General features: G+C 41.5%; 1 protein-coding gene across 5 annotated transcripts in view; it reads left to right on the top strand.

Annotated features, from left to right (window-relative positions):
* The window catches only part of LRRC8B (leucine rich repeat containing 8 VRAC subunit B), a 68264-nt gene extending 49482 nt beyond the window's left edge, over window positions 1-18782 (top strand). For all 5 annotated transcript variants that reach the window (XM_045897251.3, XM_045897249.3, XM_045897250.3 and 2 more), the window contains 3 exons: window positions 1712-1812; window positions 3095-5262; window positions 14033-18782. In XM_045897251.3, the coding sequence (XP_045753207.1) occupies window positions 3121-5262; window positions 14033-14284 (2394 nt within the window). In that variant the 5' untranslated portion in view covers window positions 1712-1812; window positions 3095-3120 and the 3' untranslated portion in view covers window positions 14285-18782. The remainder of the gene's footprint in view (window positions 1-1711; window positions 1813-3094; window positions 5263-14032) is intronic.
* The last annotated feature ends 6268 nt before the right edge of the window (window positions 18783-25050 follow it).

Below are 25050 nucleotides of genomic sequence, written 5' to 3'. Positions count from 1 at the left end.
CAGTTAGTATAAATATGGTAAGCCTATAGTTAGCTGTGGTTCTCTTAACAGATTAGTTATAATAGTTTCTCATATTATTATTTAAAAATATATATTTTAAAATCCTACTATAGTTGGTGGTTTGTGACTCTCTTCTTTCATAGAAATACTGTGTTTAAAGTAGAAAATGTGTTTGCAATATTTAAAAGAAAATGTATTGTACAAGAGGTATCAGGATGGCTGAGTAGCATTCTGGAGTTATGCAATAAATTCTTTCCTGGTACATTATAGATGCAATGCAATGGAAGAATATGTAAAATGTTTCACACCTCAAATATCTTTATCATACTTGCTGCACATAAATGCAGTTGTGTATCATATGTTGGAAGACTTTTAAAAATGAATTGTGAATGAGAAACTCATATTCCAGTGGTGCTATCTAAGTATGAATTAGTAAACAGCTGGATTGTCATACACATTGACTGTGTTTTCTGGCCTACAAAATAATTTGATACTGGATAGTAGTTATCAAGCAGGCTTTATTGCATATGGACTGGTAAATCCAAAGTAAATTTCAGACATGCCCAACTTTTTGATCTTTGAAAATGACAAGGTCACAAGAATATTACTAAAAATATCTTAAATACAATTTGGGGTTGGTATGCTGAGCTGGATTTCAAGTACTTAATAAACCAAAAAAGGATTGTGTCTTCAGGGCAAATATATAAACATTCCCAGCAACTTTTCAGAGGCACCATAGGCACTAAAAAAATACAATTTCCATACCGACTTAAAATTTTTGTATATTTTAGAATGGTCCCATATTTCAAACCGATCGATATATATGCAGTTTAAATTATTACAAGTGATTGTTTGAAGTAGATGCTAAGAATAGCAGTTATTAACCTCCAAGGTAAAAAAAAAAAAAAAAAAAGCTAATAGAAAAGGTAGCTACATTTAATAATATCATAATTTCAGAGAATTTCAGCTATATTTCTGAGCTGTGTCTTCAAAAGTTATTGTGACTATTTCTATTGAAATCAGTAGGCTAAATTTGAGGAGCACTGAGTCTTCTTATTTAGAGAGATGTGTGGCTTTAAATTAGGATGCAGAAATTACATGATTTGACAGGCCATCTGATAAATGCGAATAAGACCAACTGTATATGAGGACTGAATGAGAGAAATTAACATATGTAGGCTGCTTGGAAAAGCTAAGTGTTCATCTAAGTGTTGTAAATATGGCATTTTTATTTATTTATTTATTATTATTTTTTTTAAAGAATTTATTTATGTATTTGAAAGAGAGAGAATGAGAGAGAGCACATGAGACGGGGGAGGGTCAGAGGGAGAAGCAGACTCCCTGCCGAGCAGGGAGCCCGATGCGGGACTCGATCCCGGGACTCCAGGATCATGACCTGAGCCGAAGGCAGTCGCTGAACCAACTGAGCCACCCAGGGGCCCGTAAATATGGCATTTTTAAATATATTAGCATCTAAGTTTCTATAGAAACTTCTCTGTAATTTAAGGGAGTTCAGGGGCTGAGTATGATCTCATACATGGGTGGGGTCCTGTATTTATAGCTTTGCCAAAATGTCCTCCAGTGTGAAAAGGAAACTGATCTATGAAAATCTATTTGCTGTATCGTGTCTTATGATGGAGAGGGTCTCTAAAGACGGTATCTCCCTTTTTATTTGAAATACTACAGCTATTATATCTATGCTTTCTCGTAGAATGAAGACAAACACAGAGATGGTGTGTCTAAGAAATTTCAAAAGGTGTCGGCCTCCTGATTGAAGGACAGTCAACTTATTGGATTCATTTTTTTCATCCAGTAAGTATAAATATTTAAAGTACATTATTTTGGTCAACGTTGACTTGTGTTCTTTGTTGAATAAATATTCGCTCTTTGTCAAATACCCTCATCATGGTTGGGGCCATTTGTGTTTACATTCTTCTGCAATTTCAGTTGTATGTCTTAAATGAATTTAACGCTCAGGACCTTTGAGAGGACAAATACAGCCATAAACTGTGAGTGGGCAGAGCCCCTAGAGATGATCTGGCTCGTTCTCTTTATCCATTAAAAGACGATGCTACTGTGATTTTTTTTCTTACCAGATATGTTATTAGATCCAAATATTTCCTTTTATTTGTCTTACTCTGTGCTACCTTATAGGTGGTCTGGATTTTACTAATTAGCTATTTTTTAAACAATTGATGTATCTAAGGTTGAACATTACATAAATCATTGCTGTAAGGAGCACTGTCTGAATACTTTTTAATATGAAAAAATGCAAAATCTATCTCTGTTTTTTCTGAAGGCAAAAATAATTTAATAATAGAGTATACCCTTAATCGTTTATCCTATTAGTACTTTGCCATCAAAACAGTAATCATGAGAGAGAGTCCCCAAAGTAGCGTGTTCTAACTGGGTTTTTCTTCCCTATCCCCTTTTAAGCCACTACTGTTGTTTTGTCAACTTTTAAATACTCTGAGTTGGACGTGAACTTAAGTTATAAATCAGGAGCTTGAGGGGAGAGGAGATAATGTATTAACTCATAGTTTGTTTCGAACATAGAACTGGTAGATCCCTCTAATCCTAAGGGATAATTATATAAAGCAGTGCTTGCTCAGAAGAGGTTCCCCATAGTGGTTGAAACACAAATCCTAAGCTGCAACTAATGCTCCAGACAGCGGGTAGGATGTGGAAAAGAGCTTATTCAGACCGTTTGGAAGGTATGAAATGTGGCTATAAGAAATAAGTAGCATAAGAGTAAGTTTTCCTAAGGTTGATTGAAGAAAACATGGCTTCTTGTTTTTAATAGCTTGGCAGAGAGTCAAGATCCAGGAGGAAACTAGATAGTTACTTCACAATCTGCCCCAAATACCTTTATAGTTCCAGTCTGGCGACCACCAAATGATCCCTCATCTGAAGGACTTTAGAGTGCACAGCTGGGATGGCCAAAGTTTTCAAATGAAACCAGAAGACCTTTGTATCCTCTGATAAGCCCTGCCTCCCAGGTTCTGTCCCCAAGCTAAATCCTACCTGGGTAAGACAAGCCATTAGAGTTTTGGATACTTGCTTCAGTGGCTTTTCTTTTCTTTTCCTCTTCCAGTTCCTGTACTCCTACAAGGGAAAATCATGATTACACTAACAGAGCTGAAATGTCTAGCAGACGCCCAGTCATCTTATCACATCCTAAAACCATGGTGGGACGTCTTCTGGTATTACATCACCCTGATCATGCTGCTGGTGGCCGTGCTGGCTGGAGCTCTCCAGCTCACACAGAGCAGGGTTCTGTGCTGTCTTCCATGTAAGGTGGAATTTGACAATCACTGTGCCGTGCCTTGGGACCTCCTGAAAGCCAGCGCCAACACGTCCTCCTCTGATCCCGGGACCCCGCTTCCGCTCCCCCTCAGAATCCAGAATGACCTCCACCGACAGCAGTACTCCTACATCGACGCCGTCTGTTACGAGAAGCAGCTCCATTGGTTCGCCAAGTTCTTCCCCTACCTGGTGCTCCTGCACACACTCATCTTTGCAGCCTGCAGCAACTTTTGGCTTCACTACCCCAGTACCAGTTCCAGGCTCGAGCATTTTGTGGCCATCCTTCACAAGTGCTTCGATTCTCCGTGGACCACCCGTGCCCTGTCCGAAACAGTGGCCGAGCAATCAGTGAGGCCCCTGACACTCTCCAAGTCCAAGGTTCTGCTTTCATCCTCAGGGTGTTCAGCCGATGTTGATTCCAGCAAGCAGTCATTGCCCTACCCACAGCCTGGCTTGGAGTCAGCTGGCATCGAAAGCCCCACTTCTAGTGTCCTGGACAAGAAGGAGGGCGAACAGGCCAAAGCCATCTTTGAAAAAGTGAAAAGGTTCCGCCTGCATGTGGAGCAGAAGGACCTCATTTATAGAGTGTATCTGAAGCAGATCATCGTGAAGGTCATTTTGTTTGTCCTCATCATAACTTACGTTCCATATTTTCTAACCTACATCACTCTTGAAATTGACTGTTCGGTCGATGTGCAAGCTTTTACCGGCTACAAGCGCTACCAGTGTGTCTACTCCTTGGCAGAAATATTTAAGGTCCTGGCTTCGTTTTATGTGATTTTGGTTATACTTTATGGTCTCACCTCCTCCTACAGCTTGTGGTGGATGCTGAGGAGTTCTCTGAAGCAATATTCCTTTGAGGCGTTGAGAGAGAAAAGCAACTACAGCGATATCCCTGACGTCAAGAATGACTTTGCCTTCATCTTGCATCTGGCCGATCAGTATGATCCTCTCTATTCCAAACGCTTCTCCATATTCCTGTCGGAGGTCAGTGAGAACAAACTGAAACAGATCAACCTCAATAACGAATGGACGGTTGAGAAACTGAAAAGTAAGCTTGTGAAAAATTCCCAGGACAAGGTAGCACTGCACCTTTTTATGCTAAATGGTCTTCCAGACAATGTCTTTGAGCTGACAGAAATCGAAGTGCTCAGCCTGGAGCTCATCCCTGAGGTCAAGCTGCCCTCTGCAGTCTCACAGCTGGTCAACCTAAAGGAGCTTCGTGTGTACCATTCGTCCCTGGTGGTGGACCATCCGGCGCTGGGCTTTCTGGAGGAGAATTTAAAAATCCTCCGCCTGAAATTCACCGAAATGGGGAAAATCCCACGCTGGGTATTTCACCTGAAGAATCTCAAGGAACTTTATCTGTCTGGCTGTGTTCTCCCGGAGCAGTTGAGTACCATGCAGTTGGAGGGCTTTCAGGACTTAAAAAACCTGAGGACCCTCTACTTGAAGAGCAGCCTCTCCCGGATCCCACAAGTCATTACAGACCTCCTGACTTCACTGCAGAAGTTGTCCCTCGATAATGAGGGAAGCAAACTGGTTGTGTTGAACAACTTGAAAAAGATGGTCAACCTGAAAAGCCTGGAGCTGATCAGCTGTGACCTGGAACGCATCCCACACTCCATTTTCAGCCTGAACAATTTGCATGAGTTAGATCTTAAAGAAAATAACCTTAAAACTGTGGAGGAGATCATTAGCTTTCAGCATCTCCAGAATCTTTCCTGCTTAAAATTGTGGCACAATAACATTGCTTATATTCCTGCCCAGATTGGGGCACTATCTAATCTAGAGCAGCTCTCTTTGAACCATAATAATATTGAGAATCTGCCCCTGCAGCTTTTCCTATGCACCAAACTACATTATTTGGATCTAAGCTATAACCACCTGACCTTCATTCCAGAAGAAATCCAGTATCTGAGTAATTTGCAGTACTTTGCTGTGACCAACAACAATGTAAGTAAATCCATCCTTCCCTCTATTTAGCCAGTCTTTTGAGCATCTGCTGTTGCAGTGTATAATGTGGTTAAAGAAAATGGACTTTCAGTCCTACGAAGCATCCTCTGAGCCTGGCCTGACTACCACTTACTAGATACGTGCCTGTGAGTAGGTTAGCAAAACACTGAGCATCAGTTTTTGATCTAACTTACAAGTCGTCACGGAGATTTTATGAGAAAAATACATATAAGCACTGGGCACAGTTCCCGGCACATAGTAATTGCTCAACGAATGTTCTCTTTATTCTCTTTCCCCATTTTTTACATGAACATCACAGTTGAAGTATTTTAAACTAATTAGTTATAACAGAGCTTACTTTTTATTTTGGAAAGATCTTAAGTAGTTAGAAAGCTTCATAAGAGTTTTTAGCTTTCCAGATCTGTCCTAGGAGAAGAAATTTCTGTTAAAAATACTGGGATCATGAATTATTCATAAATCTTTTTTGTGATGCAGTAAAAAAGACTTGAAATCTACATGCATGTCTAGAAAGACAATTCAAAATGAAAGGCCTGGTTCTATAATGCAACACTAGGGCTTCTTAGAAGCTTTTTCCAGCATCCATACTTTAAAAATGAACCATAATTTGCAAGAGTAAAGCCAAGTTAAGGAAAACTTGACTTCACTGAAACAAGAAAAAAAAAATAAATGAGTAGTTTCCTAGGTTAAAATGTGAAGCAGGAGGGAAAAGAAAAAAAAAATCATGCTAGCCAAAAGGGCAAGAGAGCGATGGTAATGTCCATACGAGAAGAAGGAAAAAAATCTTTCAGAAATCAGGTCTGCCAAAAAATGAAAATTGATCTTCCTGTTGTAGAAAATGGGAGCTATTTTCTTTTACCCCACCCCCATAAATGTAATATCTCCTAGACTTTTTGTAATTCATATTTCATGCTAAATATCACTATGAGCATGGTGTTAGCTAATAAACATATTAATCACCAGCCATTATTTTCAAAAACCATGGATTGTTGGGAAAACACCAGAAAGTTGGGGAATGAGAGCAAAATTCCTGCTGATTTTTAGAACCCTAAGACTTAATTCATATGTTAAAAGGCTAGAACCCATTCTAAGATAAATGAGAAATCTTAAGAGTCTTAAAAGATTATGAGGCTGTAAAACTCCTTGAGGGTTGATCTAGATTAGCAGTGTTCATCAGAATTACCTGAAGGGCTTGTTAAAACACCAACTGCTGGACCCCAATCCCAGAGTTTCTGATTCAGTAGGTCTGGTGTAGGATCCAAGAGTTGACAGTTCTAAAAAATCCCAGGTGAAGCTGATTCTGCTGGTGTGGGGACCATACTTGGAAAACTATATGTCTAGAGATTTATCATTAGTGTTGTTTAATCATGTCGTTCATTAATATTAATATTTTGGTTATACTTTTCCCTTTGTTAAGTCAACAACAAAAAATACAAATAATTATTTTGAAAGGCTTCGGGTCCACTAAGTTGTTATGTGGTTATATCACTACATGAATTTTTGAAAGTTGCAGCTGATTAAATTGTTAGCTGGCCATGAATTATTTAAGTGTGTAAGCAGGTTAATGTGTTTTTCTAGTTTAATATAATAAAACCTTAAGACCATTGGTACTTTTGGGGGCTCCTGGGTGGCTCAGTTGTTAAGAGTCTGCCTTCGGCTCAGGTCATGATCCCAGGGTCCTGGGATCGAACCCCACATCGGGCTCCCTGCTCGGTAAGGAAGCCTGCTTCTCCCTCTCCCACTCCCCCTGCTTGTGTTCCTGCTCTTGCTATCTCTCTGTGAAATAAATAAATAAAATCTTAAAAAAAAAAAAAGACCACTGGTACTTTTGATACCAAGTTTATTGACTTGACCACATCTAAAAGAGAAACTAGGTACGAGTATCAGACACATTTTATCTTGAGTAAGGGAAGATACTTGGCGCACATAAAAAGTCCTATACTGGGTGCCTGGGTGGCTCAGTCATTAGGCGTCTGCCTTCCGCTCAGGTCATGATCTCGAGGTCTTGGGATCGAGTCCCGCATTGGGCTCCCTGCTCCGTGGGGAGTCTGCTTCTCCCTCTCCTTCTGCTCCTCCCCGCTGCTCGTGCTCTGTCTCTCTCAAATAAATAAATAAATAATCTTAAAAAAAAAAAAAAAAAGTCCTATGCTGAAGGCAGTTATGGCCAAAATAGAATGATATCTTAGGCTGAGTTGTCTCAGAAGTCTAATAACCAGCAGTTGCCGAGCATCCCAGAGCCATAACAGTGACCATGACACCTTTGAATGGGTGAGGAACACTCTCATCAGAACTGTGAAGAGACTTATTTAATCAGGATATGGAGAAAGTGGAACTCACTCAGGAGATAGCAGCCAGAGAGGTGAAAAGTACTCCAACGGACCAGTTAGCCTAAAGATAGGAAGTATTGGGGAGGGAAGGGAGAAAGAATAGTTCACAATATTGGTCTTTAAATATTTGGAAAACTTAAATAGAAATCTTCTTGCAAGTAACCATGAGTGTTAGAACCAGGACAAGCAGGGGAAAGATTTCTCATATTTCCCAAAAAGCTGTCCAAAAATTGAACCTTTGAGGAGGGGGAAGTGATTTCTTATTAAACTGTCCAGATATAGATTGTCAACCACTTGGTAGGAGTGTTGTTAAAGGGAATCAGGGATTCATGTTTCAGTTTCAGGGTTCCTTCTAACTTTGAGATTCCTAAGATTCTATGACATAGGCCAAAATATTTTTTTTAAATTAGAAAATAAAACCTCAAATTGGATGCATAAGTATTTAGATTTGTGCACATACTCAGAAATGTGAGTTGATTCGTCCATTTGGAATAAAAGTTGGTAAAGGTTCCTGAAAGGAGAGGTTTTAAAATACTCTTCTAGAGTTGGGCAGTATACCAGGTTCATGGATGGAGTCAACAAATGCTCTCTGTGGTTAAGTAGAAAAGACATTTATTGAAAGGCTGTTGTGTCATATTATCACTGAAAGGCTGCAGAATCAGGCTTGGAAAACAATTAAGCATAAAATTAGTCAGATAACCAAAATGTCAAAAGCATAGCACAAAAGCAAAATGGTGAGGATACCCTGCCGCTGACCATCCCACCCTGAAAACTGGATGCTGCTGCTACTGCAGCCCTCGCCCTCCCACAAAATAAGTTATTCGTGGTTTCTGCTGCTTTGTGACACTAGCCCCGATTTAAAGTCCAAGTTTGAGCACCTGATTGGCAGAGCTTTTGAACTCCCACCCCACACTCAAGCTGTAAAGGATCTGGGAACACTAGAATATGGTGTCAGTTCCTCCAGTGGGAAGTGGACTCTGCTTCCCACCAAGAGTCCCACCAAGATGAGGTAGGGGATTCTCCAAACATTGAAGATACTGGGCATCCCCCAAATGACAGACTTTCACAGAGAGGGCACTCTAGAGTTTCTTCCACAAGATAGTAATAGGTGTTATCACACAAAACACTAAACATTTCTTTTTATCATATTTTTTGCTGCAGGATTCCTCAGAGCCTTTAGTAGTTGAATATGCACTGTGCTTCTCCAAGAGGGAGGTATGATATATGCAATGTTTGCCAAATATATTTGAGCAAGATGCTCTTTTTATTTTATTTTATTTTTAAGTAATCTTTATACCCAATGTGGGGCTTGAACTTACAACTCCAAGATCGGGAGTCACATTAGAGCCGCTCTACTGACTGAGCCAGCCAGGAGCCCAAGATGCTTTTTTTTTTTTTTTAATAGTAACTCTTGAGAGGAGTGTTCCTAAGAACACTGGGGGTTGGGGAAATGTAAAAGGATAGAGGTCATGTGCAGAGGCATGCCCAGATGTAATCAGAGATGAGAGCATTTAGAAGGTGGGTCAGAATGGAGAATGCCTTGAAGTCTGCCAGTCAAGTTCAGGTTTAAGTTCATTGGACAGTAGGTGGGATCAGACTTGAGCTTGAAAGTGATATTTAGCATGAACTGACACCTTCAAAGGAGGCTCTAATTGTAACCCATTTCTTGGAAGGGTTGGGAGAATACAATCAAGAAATAAAACCCCTTGAAAAAGTTTAATCAGTTATGATTTAGAAGTAGGAATATAAATTAAAAACAAAAAATGAAGATTTATATCTGAAAGGAATACCATGTGCCATGGGACCAAAACCCACCCACAGCCTGAGCTAAGAATGCTTTTTTAAATTTGTATACAGCCCCAACTGAAGAACAGTTTTTAAAATTTTTTAATGGTCAGGGAATTTTTTTTTTTTTAAGATTTTATTTATTTGCGAGAGACAATGAGGGACAGAGAGCATGAGAGGGAGGAGGGTCAGAGGGAGAAGCAGACTCCCTGCTGAGCAGGGAGCCTGATGCGGGACTTGATCCCAGGACTCCAGGATCATGACCTGAGCCGAAGGCAGTCGCTTAACCAACTGAGCCACCCAGGCGCCCTTTTTTTTTTTACATAACATTTGTCTTACATGAAAACTATGAAATTCAAATCTCAGTAGCCATGAATAAATTCCATTGTTCTCATTCGTGGGCCTATATTGCAAAAAAAATTATCCTCAATTGTTATTCTATTTTTAATTTCCTCATTTTAAAATGTATGAAATTTTTTCTCTCCTGTTGTATAAGCACCTACATAATATTTTCAGTTTTGCTTCTTCACCCACAAAACCTAAAATATTTACTATCCTACGCATTTAGAGAAAAACTTTCCAACTCTGCTCTAGTTACTGCCCTCATTTTACTGATACGGAAACTGATGCTCAGAGCGATTTGCCTGAAGTCTGAAGCTTCCTAGCGATGGATCTGGGATGGAACCCAAGAGCTCCAGCTCCCACTCTGACCCTCCCTCTACTGCATCTGAGATGCGTCAAACCAAATGCTCTGATGCGGGAAGCAGTGGTGTGTGTGGATGGGCGTGGGAGATGGGAGTGGAGGAGGCAGCATCTCTATACCAGTGCCAAAGCGTAATTGGATTATGGTGGTATTGAATGTGATGGAAAATTTGAACTGAATGTGATGGAGAAGCATAGGAAAGGTGGGAAGACTTAATAGTCTCACTCAAATCTTAAAAACCACTCCAATTTACACCTAGGTCTTCCAACTTCTACATTTGTGCATTTAATGCATTTCTTTTATTAACTCAAAGACTTGTAGCTGGAAGTAGAAATTCCTTCTGAAGATCATTTATGTGGCAGAGCTTATGTTGACATCGCTGCTTAGAAATGGAAATATGCATTTTTGTTTCCTGAAATGATTGGATTTTATGGATTTGGTTAGCATGTTCTGAGATGATGTGTTCAGTGGCCAGAAAAAAACAAAAGGGAAATCTGCCATTGAGACAGATTCTGAAGTAAGGTCTCAGCCTCTGGAACAGAGGAGTATTTAATTATCAAATGTCAGCAGTAGATACAGGAAGGGGACCATCCTTCCTTGGATGTCCGGGGGCTCTACTACATTTTGTTCAAGAAACTTTGTTGCCAGAGAATTCTAGGATGTAGCATTAGTTTCTCTCTTTTTTTCAGTTTATTTGATAGCTTATTGCATGTTTCATTTATAGTTTATTCTGTTAAAAAACCATTCTGCATATGAAGTCTATCATCTTCCTGATAGTCTGCAAACATTTCTTTCGATTTTTTTTTTAGAAGAAATCGGTAGTCCATGAGGGTGAGTTCTTCCTTTTTGGGTCGTATATTATATTGTCTAGGAAAGAGCATGTTAAATGAATTGAGAATAAATAAATGCTATCTAAAATTTTTTAATAAAATGTATTGGCCAAGGCAAAATGTTTTTGATGTTCTCATAAGCTTCAGGGTAAACTTTTTTTTTTAAAGATTTTATTTATTCATTTGCCAGAGAGAGAGAGTACAAACAGGGGGAGCAGCAGGGAGAGGGAGAAACAGACTCCCCACTGAGCAGGGAGCCCGATGCGGGGCTCGATCCCAGGACCCTGGGATCATGACCTGAGCCGAAGGCAGACGCTTAACTGACTGAGCCACCCAGGCGTCCCCAGGGTAAACTATTTTTAAAGGTGTTAGTAGACTTTTCAGGATAAAATTGCTGAATTGAAGGAAAGTCTTGTGTCTCTAACACAGCTCCCCAGCCTCCTTTAACATAACTGAATTCAGCTAGGTGACAAAAGGTCTTGTGCCTCAGCTGGTTGCTGACACCAAGTGAAATTCCCCGAGACGGACACTTGGCACTGGGGAAGGAGCACCGCTCACTGCAGCCCTTGCCCCACTTTCATGACCGCTGCACAGCTGAGGGACCCCAGTGGCTCACTCCCACTGCCATGTGAAATCCCTCTCCTGTCTTAGGGGGCTGAGAAGTCGCTAAAATCACAAATTTGGGAATTTGAAAGAAGATGGGGGAGAACATGGTAGCACTGATAGCCAGACAGAAGGAGAGTGATGGCAATGGCTTCAGGGTATTCACCTAGTGGAAAGGAGTCCAGTTAAGCAAGGTACTTGCTGGGCATCTGGAAACTAACTGAACCAGGGAGATGGAGGAGTCCCGACACAGCCTCTGATACAGTCCCTCCTTCCCAGCACCCACTACAGACTAATTATTCACCTAACTGTTTAGTATTTCTCACCCAGGAGACCAGTACTTCTCAAATGGGGGCACTTTGGCCCCCATAGAGACATTTATCTGAAGACATTTTTGATGATCACAGCTGAGGAGGGGTGTAGCACTGACTTCTAGTAGGCAGAGGCCAGGATGGCTGCTAAATAGTCTGCAGTACACAGGGCACCCCCACAAAAGGAATTTTCTCACCCAAAATGTCAACAGTGCCAAGGTTGAGAAACCCTGCATTAGACTGTGGTTCTCAAAGACCTATCTGTCTTGCTCGGCACTTTATCCTCAACACCTAACTGGGAGCCTGGCACAAAAGGAGGCTCTCTGCACGCATTTACTGAATACAGATGAGCCAAGCCTACCCTCTTTTTTCAGCCGGCTTGCTTAAGTCATTGCTTAGACGCTAATAGGCACTCTCAGGGTTGAGCTTGGGTTGCACAGGACAGATTGTTTACTCTACTTGTACGTCACTGACCCTACTTCTGAGCTGCAGGTGTATGACCAGAAGAGGTTGCATTAGAAAGGGGTTACATTTCTTTTCTTTAAAAAAAAAAAAAGATTTTATTATTTATTTGACAGAGAGAGAGATAGCGAGAGCAGGAACACAAGCAGGGGGAGTGGGAGAGGGAGAAGCAGGCCTCCCGCCAAGGAGGGAGCCCAATGCAATGCGGGGCTTGATCCCAGGAGCCCAGGATCATGACCTGTGCCCAAGGCAGATGCTTAATGACTGAGCCACCCAGGCGCCCCAGGGGTTACATTTCTCCCATCTCTCATCTCTCTGCCACATCTCTACATTGAAATCTACATATGTATGGTTTTGCATCTGTATTCTTGAGAAGAGAATGAAATGAAAGGGTAGATATTTTTCCTTTGCTTATCCCTAGTATTTTGGTGTACAGTGATGAGCTTTATTGAATGCCGTACTTAGCAATGGTGATCATTTGATTTATTTCCAAGGATATCCGGTACTGAGTGTATGTGGCGGTGATGGAGGAGAGGGGAATTTCCAATATAATGAGCATTTTTTAATGCAGTTTGACCATTTTTTGGTTTGTAGAGAGAATGTTTATCCTTTTGAGGAGATAGTTCTGGATGGCCCTGGAAATTCCAGGGGAGAGCTGGCTCAGTGGGACTGTGTTAGCCCATCAGAGGAGCAGCCTGAGCTCTTGAGTGCCCCTTTCATTCCCGTGTCTAACAAAGCCACGTCCTGAACCAAGGAAGGAGCCTGCACTAATTCATAGTTGCAAAGATGCCCCGTCCACAGGTACATAAATATGCGGAGTATTAGAGATTGGGGTGTGTGCTGTCCAGCACTGCCTGGTGCAAACTCACCTCGCAGTGGCATGGTGAGAGTGGAGGATGCTTGCTCTCAGCTCTTCTGTGGATGTCTTTTCCAACCAACTTTCACATGTGGACTGTGGCTCCCTTAGAAATTCACATGCAATCCACCCACCACATGGGGGAGCAGCTCATTTGAGCAGTCCTAGGAGTTGACCTAATTTCAGGCTATTTATCATATTTTAAATTATTTCTCCGTGTTGCATGATTTATTTGAAGCTGCCAGAGGGCAGGAAGAAGGGTAAATACTCAGGAGTGTATATGTAGAGGGAAATGAAATGTGCACGTATAGATGATCATGTCTTCTTGTCTGTGCCTCAGTCGACTTTTTTCTTTTAACAGAATGAAGTTTTCAGTCTCTAGTTTGAAACCCTTAGAAATAGCCTTGTGTCTGTACTCACAATGTTTTTGAGGATATTGCTCATTACATCACACAGTAACTCTTTATGAGGATTCTTGAGAAAAGTTATTTGTGATCCTCGGCCTCAAGAATAATTATGATTTTCCTAAAATACTGTTGTTGTTGTTGTTGTTTATCTTAGGGACCATGAGTAGGTGACTAATTAGGTTTTGTTTGAGAATTGCTTGTTAGAATGCTTAGAATCAAATCTTTTGCCCACCCACATATACAGCAAGGGTTTAGAAGTTCATGGTAGCCTCAGCACTGACTTCAAGTCAGGACGTTCTTATTTTTCCTTTATCTTTTCCGTCTCCTTCAAATTTATCATCATTGTTCTATGGATTCCTATAAATGTCCGGAAATGTTTTTGGAAAACGGTAGGGGTGTAAATAAGCAAATGCATTATCATAGGCCGTAGAAAAGCAGTTTTACTGGCTTCTTTTTTTCCCTTTCCAGATTGAGATGCTACCAGATGGGCTGTTTCAGTGCAAAAAGCTGCAGTGTTTACTTTTGGGGAAAAATAGCCTGATGAGTTTGTCCCCTCACGTGGGTGAGCTGTCGAACCTTACTCATCTGGAGCTCATTGGTAATTACCTGGAAACACTTCCTCCTGAACTGGAAGGATGTCAGTCCCTAAAACGGAGCTGTCTGATTGTAGAGGAGAATTTGCTCAACACTCTTCCTCTCCCTGTAACAGAACGTTTGTAGATGTGCTTAGATAAATGTTGACCTAAAGAGAAAATAATTTTTAAAAGTTTGCCCCAGGGCTTTAAATGAGAACTAAAATTCTCTAAGTTATAAGGATGAAAAATGGGTAATAATTATGACTAACTATAACCAAATGTCTTTAAAGCAACTCAGTGTCTAGCCCTAAGTTAAACAGGTCAAAAGTGTTAACACTGAACTTAAGTTTTGTGAATAACTGATCTTTAACTTACTAAGATGTGAGAAGTATACTTCGAGGGTGGCATGGGGGACACAGAATTACTGAATCTCTACCTTGCAGTTTTTACCTTGAAGATTAGATATTCTTTCATATCCCTCCCCCCAGTCCCCATTACTTACTTATTTGCACACTTGTTTTCACTGACTTCCTGTTTTGGTATTTATCACCTAGACCATAAATTCATAAGTATAAATGTCCTTGATGTATACTCAACACTGTCTTTGATTTATGTTCTTAAATATTTTTAGGCAGGGTGTACATTGTGCTTGGCCGAATTCCTTCTTGGCTTGATTTTATTTCCTGTCCCAGCTCGCTTGAGTCTTCCTTCATCTTGTTTTCTCTTAACAATGATGAACCCTAAAAAAAAGCCCCCAAACAAGGGTGAACCCTGAAAACGTGCCTGTGTTTGGCCCTTGCATAGAAAAGGACAGGGTACTTAGGACATGTCACCCTCGGGGCACCTTGAAAATTGATCTATTTCCTAAAATGTCTTCTTATGTATCATCAAAGCCTTTTTTATTTGCTAATCATTTTTATATTAAATGTAAAACATGTAACTATTTTCTATGGTATAATCTTAGATTCAAAATATGTGAGAATAATTTCTGTAAGGTACAGAGAACACATGCATTTCTTTAAGAATTTACTATTAATATACTTGGTTTTGGCTGCTTACGAGTCTCATATTTGTGTGCATCCTGCCCCAGAATGTTTTTGTACTCTGCAGCTCATTACTTTTGGACAACACAAGCCTTGTGTTTCTTGCCCTGGAATAGTTGGGGGGTTTCCTTATAAGAGGATGGCCGCATCATCTACCTCTCTCTTCCCTAGTCGCTGTGCTATCATACGGGTAACAATTCTTAATTACTTCAAAAACTGTGATGGAGGGGAGAGGTACAGATTTGAATCCTTAAAATTGACTTCAAAACACTTGGAGAAATTAAGACTTAAAGCAAAATATTTCTCCATCTGCATGATCTCTAGATACGATTATAATGTAGAACACTCCGCCTCTGTTCAGTATTTAAGAATTCTCAAAGCTCACAAAGCAGTAGATCCATTTAACTGAAATTCATCTCATGCCTTTGTCTAACTTTCCTGGAATACATTTTGCTCTTTTTTTTGTAAAGAGCTTTGTGTTTAGCCTTTTATTATCATGCATATTGTAAAATGAATAAAGTCAACCGACTTGTTTTTGGGAAATGTACATTTTTACCATGTTTTTCTCTGATGGGTCTAGGCATTACGATGCCGGTCTCATTTTGAATGTTAACTATGAAGTAACCTATTAACTGCACATAGACAAAACTGGAAAACACTATGGGTAAAGTACTGTGAACATGGAATTGTGATGTGTGGTATGTTGTTTCTTGCTTTGCCCCTTCCAGAAAGGTAAAAGTGAGTCTTTAAATTACAGCAAAATGTAGCTCCCCTCACTTGCCACACACCCCTGAACTGAAGCTCAGAAAAAGGAATTGTTTGTGTCAAATGTAATTTGAATAATACGAGCTATAAAACTATAAACACCAACAGCTGCCTAAAACATTTATTTTTATTCTGAATGAGAAGGAACAGTGTAAAAATGTTAATTCTTACCAAAACTTGCCTTTAGTCAGAACATTCAAGTTCTCAGGGACCCAGGCATAACTGATGAAACTTTCTTCCAGGACTTTAGAAAACAGATTCTGACTCTATCTGAGGTTTTTGTTCTTTTCGTTTTTTTTAATGTAAGTTAGTGGCCATTTTAATGTTTCACAATAAAATTGTCATATGTACGGATTTCAATGTTGGATTGGATTAATCTTAAGTTTTTGGAATATGGAATGTGATGCATGGAGAGGTATTGAAATGTTTGTGGCCATATAATTAGCCATAATCTCTATGAAAAATCCCACCCCCCTCCAGAAAGAAGAGTTTTCAAAACAAACTTCAGATTTGCTACCATTCTCACAAACTAGAACTTCTGCACGACTAGTCACACTGGTTGTGTTCCCCTGCAAAAGTCATTGACTAGATCTTCCTTATTGCTTCTCTCAATTTCTGGAAGCACATTATTACTTATCAGGATCAATACTGAATATTGTAAACTGCTTTCCAAACACGAGGGTATGGTTACTGGTACAAACCTTGTTCTTTGTTGCCATAGTTTTTAGATTTCTGTCTTATTCCAAGCTTACACACCAGTGTTTAGGTAGCTTTTGAAATAACATAGTACTGATGCAATGAACTCTGAGACCGCCACCTGACAGACTGGAAATGTGGTGTTGGAGGCCACCTTTACTGCATTGTCGGAGCAGATCTTCAATTTGCGAGTGTTCATGTTCATTTAAGAGGGTTTTCAATGAGGAAAATGCGACGTATTCAATTAGGACACATTAGATGGCATAGGATTTCCAAGAATGTCTAATGCATTTTCCAAAAAAATACCCGTGGATGGGACTCGGAACAAAGTTGATGGCTTATGCTAGCCATGGCCTAGGTTCGTTTCACTTACATATGCACACGGACACACACAGGTGAGCTTGGACACACACAGAGACACACACACCCTGGGCAGTTTTGAGCACTCGTGGTAAGGTATAGTGTTCTTTCCCTAACCTGTGTTAGGATACATCTGTGTGGCACATAGATACTGTGTTTTCATTCTTCATCCTCGGTCTTCATCTTTCTCCCTGGATATCACCATATTTCACTGTCACTTAACACATGTTTGCGTTAAACAGGGTAAGTAGAGACCCATGGGTGCTCAGTGCTTTGGCGTAGCTCGTTCGTGTGGTAAGCTAACTACTGCGCTGTGGTAAGCGGCAGTGAGTTCTTTGCATAATGTTACTGTTTGAGAGCGACAATATTTGTTTCTGTTCCCCATGCGTTTCATGATTCAGATTTTGTATGTTTAATTAAAATATTGCATAATGATGGGCTCAGAAACCATTAAAATGATCAAACAGTTATCCTGTGGGTTGACAGCTTTCTTCCCCGGTATTTTGTATAAAACGCTCCTTCCGTCTTTACATTCTCTTAGCATCGTCCTAACTGCGTGGGTAACTCCATCACTCATCTCCTTACATTTGGTCAGCACTTGTGTATAACAGAATATATTTGTGCTAAAGAACTCGCAGTGATACTTGAGCATGTATTTATTTGGGGGGAAGCCAGGGCCTCTAATGAGGCCTAATTGAGTTATTCCACTTTACCCATCCCTGCAGTATTTAGAGCTGATTCAATCCGTGATCTCTCATGCCTACCAAAAGCACGAGAATATAACCGTAAGTCCACTTTGTTTCCAGGAACTGTATATTGCATCAAAATCTGTGTTCCTTTCTTCCTGGAAACAAGAGGGAGGCTGATGGGAGGGGGAGGAGCTCTTTAGTATCCTCGTTTGAATTATGAAGACATAATACACATGATATGGTATAAACTCATGGCTGTTGGAAAATGTCCTGGATATAATTATTTCTTATCTTTAGTTGAATGTGAAAGCAGTGAAAACCTGCAGTCCTATTTAATTGGTTTCTTCCTGTTTCTAGTCCATCACTTTTTACATCCGCTGGGAACTATCTGCTCAGTACCTTTGGTAATGGACTACATTCTCTTCAACTTTTTTCTTTTTTTAATATGGACAATTTCATCAACACTAAAGCATTAACACAGAATATATGAGCTACAGTACTGAGTTGAGATTGTTTCCAGTTGTACCTAATTCATGTTTAAATTTTGCATTTGACTTGTATAATCCACCACTGCTGAGAGAAACAATTACGAATGCCTCCTGCATGTTCTATATTATCTCTAACAGAGATGGTGCAATTTAAAAAATACAAAAAGGCATAGAATTAGAATGGATACGTCTGTGCATATGTGTGTTGTGTGTAAGCCTAAGTATTTATGTTTAAATATATTTAAAGCTCCTCAGAATGTTTCACTCTGAGTGAAATAATGGGCCAATCTTGGGTAGAGGCATTTTCTTTGGTTAGCTTCACAGTGACAGCTGGAATTTGTTATTTTGTCACCTATTTTGAAACATGTATGTAATCAGGTTTTGCTTCTGGTAATGAATTGTTCAAAAATGTAAGATTTTTTTGTAGGTTGAATGTTTTTGACCCTCAGGTTTACCATGTAAATCTGCATTTTGGTGGTGAACCCCTTTGCCTGAGATTTGGTGGTTTTTGGTAAACTTCACTGTTTTAAAGTACCTTTTGTGTAAAATATAGATGCAATTTTTATAACAAATGGCAAATAAAAACAGTCTAAATGTTGGAAGAAGTTGACTGTACCGATTTGTCCCTGTGCAGTTGTGCTATAATTCACCAGATGATCGATTTTAGGTTTATGTGTGGATCTCATAACAAGAGTAGGAGTTTTCAAAATATGCTACAACGATCACAAAATAACAAGCCCCTCGAAAAGAGCTGGACCGATCCTAGAATATGCTGGGGCAGGGGGCGGGGAGGGGCGAGATCTGTCCCACCTCTAAGTAGGTCCACCTTTCCAATGGTGCTCATCCTTGGGGACTGATGTTCACAAATCGACCCAGCTCTCTCCCTCTCCTGTTGGCTCTTGTTTCTCCATTTACTGTTAGTTTAGCACTAATGCTAAATATGGACTAGATAAATAAAAAGTAAGAACTGCAAGACAAAATTTTGAGAAGGTTGAGTAAAAGGGAAAAATGGAATTATTGGGCAAAGTAAGCACATGATAGTTTGGCCTTCTGGGTAGAAGACTTCGCTCTCCGTCTCCCTCTCAAGCTCATTCCCCCACCCCACCCTACCCCACCCCCCACACACACTTTCAGGAGCACGTTAGAAAGCTGATCAAAGACTTTTCTCTACTGGAAGACACAACTCGACATATACGGAACCAGATTATAAAGGAAAGTGATCTGCTGACACCGGCTGGCCGTGTTTTTTTCCCTGGAAATGCGGTACTTCAGGAAAGGCATGTACCCACCTCGAAGCGTCTGAGCAATGGGAGACACTGAGGAAAGGAAACCAGTGTCTGACCTAAGATGTCAGCAGCCATTCAGGGACTGGCAGGGACCTCGGGACGCTGGGGACACAGCCTCCGGAGCAGTGACCGAGAGCCCCGAGCACATGCAGAAGCGTGGCTTCATTCTTCCGCATTCCCTTCTACGCTGCAACATGGCTTTTCCCGACTGTGGACTGTGACTGCAGTGAGGGCCTGCCAGCAGGGGAGGGCATGCTCCCCTACTCCTGGGGATTCTCTAAAAGCCCGTGCCTAGCTGCAGAATCTGTCCCCCTCCTCTCTGAGCTCTACAGAAAAGCAGTTGATCAAAAGCAAAGAGTCACACCTTGAACTCAAGCCCTATATTTACAGAAGAAGAAAGATCTGTATGCCAAAGAAGGATCAGAAAAAAAAAAAAAAGTCAGTTTATAAAATGCATGGTCTTTTTTAAATTACAAGTCTCTCCTCATCCTATGTTGGCTCCTCATCCTCTGGACTAGAATTATAAGTCCTGCCTCCCAAATACCAATGATTCTATAGAACTGCCTGTGTGCTACTCGGAAGCTTTTCAAATTATTTCTTATAAATACCTTAAATTGTGTATGCCTCTTTACACGTGCCTATTGTTTGTTCGGTGAGGGCTTGTCACACACCATTTTTTACTCTCTGCCTCCCTCTGCCGCTGAGATGAGAATAAATCAAATAGAAGGTGACCAGCTTCGACTTCTCCCCCTTTATTCCGTTTCTCCTTGCCTTGCCTTTATCAAATGCAGCCCCTGAGGTAAGATCTTGACAATTCAGTGGCCCGTCCTTAATCTCAGTGACTTCATCTCAAATGAGATGCACTCAGAAAGCCTCATGCAGTGCCTGGCACCAGGACCAGACCAGACATGTGGGTGCCCAAGGCAGGTAAGAATTTGGCACCTAAAAAACCTGCTTTGACTATTTATTCAATATGCATTTGGCAGAGATAGGGGAATTGGTCTTCTATTAGTAAAAATCATGAACTTTCGGGGCACCTGGATGGCTCAGTTGGTTGAACGCTCAACTCTTGATTTCGGCTCAGGTCATGATCTCAGGGTTGTGAGATCGAGCCCCATGTCAAGCTCCAAGCTCAGCACAGAGCCTGCTTGTCCCTCTGCCTCTGTTCCTCCCCTCATTCTCTCTCTCTCTCTCAAATAAGTAAATAAATAACATCTTTAAAAATAAAAAAATATCATGAACTTTTGTGTCACCTGTCTAATTAGTCCCTTCTTCCAAGACAAAACTCTGAAGAGTAGAGACAGCTGCGGGCAGGGGTTGTAGGGCCAGTGAGAGTTCTCACAGCTCATAGAATTTCTGTCAGTCACCCCCAGTAGAGAATCTCCCAGGCCTCATGAGCAGGCCTGTCAGCTGCTGGGGCTCACCTCCCTTTTTTCCCTTGGAAGGACTGAAGTACCTCACTCTCCTGGCCCCCACCGTCTGCCTTTCCAGATCACTCTCCCTCGCTTTCCCTCAACCCCTCCTCTGGTTGTGCTATTTAGTATTTTCCTAATTACACACTCCAAGCTTATATATCCTCACCCATTACTAAATGCCATCTTTGATAGTAATAAGTCATAGTAAGAATGATGTTTTAGCTTGTACTCACCAAAATAAATGTCTTTCTCTTATCAAGATTCTCCCTTCCTAGAAGGTGGTTTCTCGTCAGAATTTCGAATTCCAAATAAGAGACTTCTTCAATGTACTAAATGGGAGTAGGACCAATTTGCATTCCTTAGGCTGGCAACCTCAAGAATTGCATATGGAAACAATTGCAAATGAGTTAACTGGTCTCCTAATTCCAATTATTTCATTGATACTGTGTTCTGTGTAAATTAGTACCCAAGGCAAATGTTTAAACCCCAGGAGGACCAAATGCCACCTATGTGAGAGGAGTTTCCTTCTAGTCTTTGCCTGAACTGGGTTTGAATTCACATCCTTGTCTTAGGGTCTCTCTCGTGCTTCCCAGAGAAATTACTTAGATCGTTGTGGGGAGAAGAGAACAGTCTGTCGCCCTTTTCATAATAGACAGAGCCAGTCTCCAGCAATTGCTCTGTGAAAAGGGAAAGCCTGAAGAAGTAGCCAAGTGAAGGAGAATTGATTCTGTCTGCTTTAAGAGATTTGGGGAAATTTTACCGGGCTTGTGATCCCTGGGCAGAACAATACATCATGAACCACATTAATGATTTCAAATTGAGAAAAGCTAAAAATCGAATCATTTTGTCTATGCTCCTTCAGCTTGGTGTCCATCCCCGAAGGGGAAATAGCATAATGGAATAGAACAATAATGTTATTTAGCACATGCTATGTGCCAGGTGGCAGGTTGTTTATGTGTGCTAGCTCAATCCATCCAACAGCCTTATTTGGTGTGTTATTCCTATTATACAGATGAGAAAACAAACTAGGAAATTGTAACAGTTTCCAAGGTCTCATGACTGTTCAGAAGAGGAATCCTATTCAACCTACAGGCCTGCAAAGCCTGTTTCTACAGAGGTGTAGGTAAAGAACACAACTCAGCACTACCTCCTCTCTCCCCCCACCCTGGGGTGTGAAGACTCACAGGTGGTTCTCTGGTTTTCAGGGCTCACTGCCCTCTTCCCTTCCCTTTAAGCCCCATGCTTCCTCCTCCATATCTGCCCTAGTTTGTCTTCTCTGAGCCAATGAATCACTTCCTGTCCATTTTATTTGCTCCCTCTTTCCCAAATGTAATTCTAGAATTCTAGAACTTTCCAGCTGGAAGGAACCATGTAGACTTTTCTGAAGAGGAAGACCTAACTGGCTTGTTTGAGATCACAGACCCACTATCTGAGGGAGCTGCCACCTATCTGCTTGTCCCCCTGGTGAGTACTCTTTGTGCTCTCCTAGGGTGGTTCTCAGAAGTCCAGAAAATCTATATTTAACCAAAGAGTGGAAGAGCTGAGATCAGCACCCAGGCCTCCTCCCTAACTCCAGTCCTGTGCATTCCCTAACAAGCTGCATTCATTTGAGCTGCGTCCTGCATCTTGATAACAACCCCTCCTTTGCACAGTGCATTACTGGGCACAAAGCAGTTCCTGTCCCCAATTCACCTACAAGAAAACTAGGCTTTGAAAGAGACATCTTCGATGGTTACCATATTGAGCATCTGCCATAGATATAACATTGTTAATGCTTAAAACATACTAAGGTAGGCATTATCTCCATCTTCTAGAAAAAGAAATAGGTCCAGGCAAGTTAAATGACATGTTAGGTCATATAAGAGATTGCATAGTATGTGGTACAGGCAGGTTTTGAACCGGGGACTCTGTAGCACCAAATCTCCACTTTTTGTATAGTGCACACTGTCAAGGTCATGTGGCAAGCAAGGGATGGAGTGATGAGTACAGCTGAGGTTTTCGGCATCTAATACTCTCCTTTATGATGTACAGGCTCTGAATATTCTGGAAAAAGATTGATACACACACACATACACACACATATGCACAGTTTTAAATACCCTTTAGTGTAAATATAAAATTTCATCCAAAGGGCTAATGTATTTTTAAATGTGGTTATTTTGAAAAATGCAGTTTTTATTTAAATGTCCTAACCTAAACTCTGAGCACGTTTGCTATCATGAGAAGAATGGAATGCCATTCTGAATTTTGAGTCCTGTGGGAGATGTTCGATAAAGACCCTCATCCCATTAAAAGGAGTGGTTAACATTTTGGTTTTTGTTTCAAGGTGAGGATGAGGCTTGCCGTCAGTTTGGGTTTCACTACAGAATTGCAGTTTAACACCCTGAGAGTCCTGATTTATTATAGGGAAATACTGGCAGACATTTTAGACTTGCAAAATGACTACCAATCCCAGTTCAGGCTAAATTCGTTCTAAATGCGTTCTGCTGATTTAGACATTTGGAGGAGCGGGTTATGCTGTCCTTATTGAATTCATGCCATGCTCCAGCTAAGAAGCTGTGTTTCTCACCCCAAGCTGATGGTGCGTCCCTCCCTGGTTTTGCCTTTTGGCTGAACACACTGCTAAGCATGGAAAAAGCCGTAAGTCAAGTGAAGAGCCCACTCCTTGAAGCACTGAATCCCTTGGCATTTGCCTTTGGCGTCTTCAAAACCCGTGCCTTTCAAGGCTAGTGGCACGTCAGGTCAGCTGTCTCCAGGGTCCATGCACCCAGTGGGACGGCAGCTCTTGGATGTTGCCTGTCCCCCGCCCGCCACTGAGCTCTGCTGAGGAAGGGAAGATTATTTACCAAGCGACTTTGTGCAATCACATTGGTTGTTTTTATCTTCTTCTGGAAGATGAACAAAATTGGCCCTTTTTCTTCTGGGGGTGAGTCTAATTCCTCCTGCTTAGAAAAGAGTACCCACAGAGAATTTTTTTGCAAGGGTGGAAATGAGCCAGATGGCTTGGGTGCTGCCTCGGCATAATCAGCAGAGACCCCGGCTGAGCCCGTGACTGTGGAGGGCCTGTACGAAAATAACACATTTCTCTCTCAGGGCCATATGTCAGCATGCTTCGGGGACCTGGCCTAACTGAGCCTAATGAGAGGGGGAACTTGGGTGTTCCCTAGGGTGCCTGCAACTCTAATATTCTGATCTACACAGAATGCTCAGTGAGTAGGAAGTGTTGATTGGGGTTAGTATTAACTTTCTTAAGAGTTTGAGCACATCATACACTTATTTTTGAGTTTCTGAAATGACTCATTTTTATGACATATGTATAAGACTTTTATTCACTGGAGAACCTAACGCATAATAGCAAGTGAAGGAGGATGGAATTGTTTGAAAGAGCTGTTCTGCCATGCGTCCGCATCAGTGAAGATCACACAACAGTGAAGAGGTGCTATCGAGACCAGGGCACATAGGACCTTCTCAGGAGGGCCTTCCTCATGCTCAGGTGACAATTCCCAGGAACGACAAATGTCCTAAGGTTGCACAGATAAAACGGTGACCCGTGAGGTGCTTGACCCTCTTGGGCTTTAACACCAAAGCTGGAACTCTGAGGCCGATCCATCAGCACTGACACTGAGCCCAGAGTCTGACTCGGGGCCCACGGATGCCTCCAAGTTTTCAGTTCTCAGGTTTCTGTTCATGGGGCTCTGCGCCGAAGTGTCCAAGCAGCAGACAGGTTCAGTTGGAGAGACACCTCCAGTCTTAGGTGGACTGAGACATGTCGCTTCTCCCTGCATTTAGGGTATGGCTCCAATGGGGTACCAGCTCCCACGGCAGACTGTGTGCCCACTGGGCTCACCAGACACGCGGCGGGCTCTCCTGGAGCTATGTGCTGTGCACCTCCTCTGTGTCCTGGTGCCCAGCTCAGGACTGTTCCAGGCCTAGGCTTGGGCTCCCTTGTGTCTGGAGGGGAAAGCAAGATCATTGTCCTAGACAGAGCCCGACGATCAGCAGGCTACCGGGAAGGCACTCGGCTCCGCCCTGGCTTGGAGGCCTATCTCCACCAGTAACACTGGAGTAACCTTATCTCTCTGAGCCTCCATTTCCTCTTCTATAAAACGTAAACTCCAGTCTACAAACACTAAGCGTCTGCTCCTACCCCGCTGCCGCCCCAGGTACTG

The sequence above is a fragment of the Mirounga angustirostris genome, unplaced genomic scaffold (genome assembly GCF_029215605.1).
Source record: "Mirounga angustirostris isolate CCGP_5_RB_7025 unplaced genomic scaffold, mMirAng1.0.hap1 SCAF_4, whole genome shotgun sequence".
Taxonomy (NCBI): domain Eukaryota; kingdom Metazoa; phylum Chordata; class Mammalia; order Carnivora; family Phocidae; genus Mirounga; species Mirounga angustirostris.
This window is presented reverse-complemented; position numbering and strand designations above follow the sequence as displayed.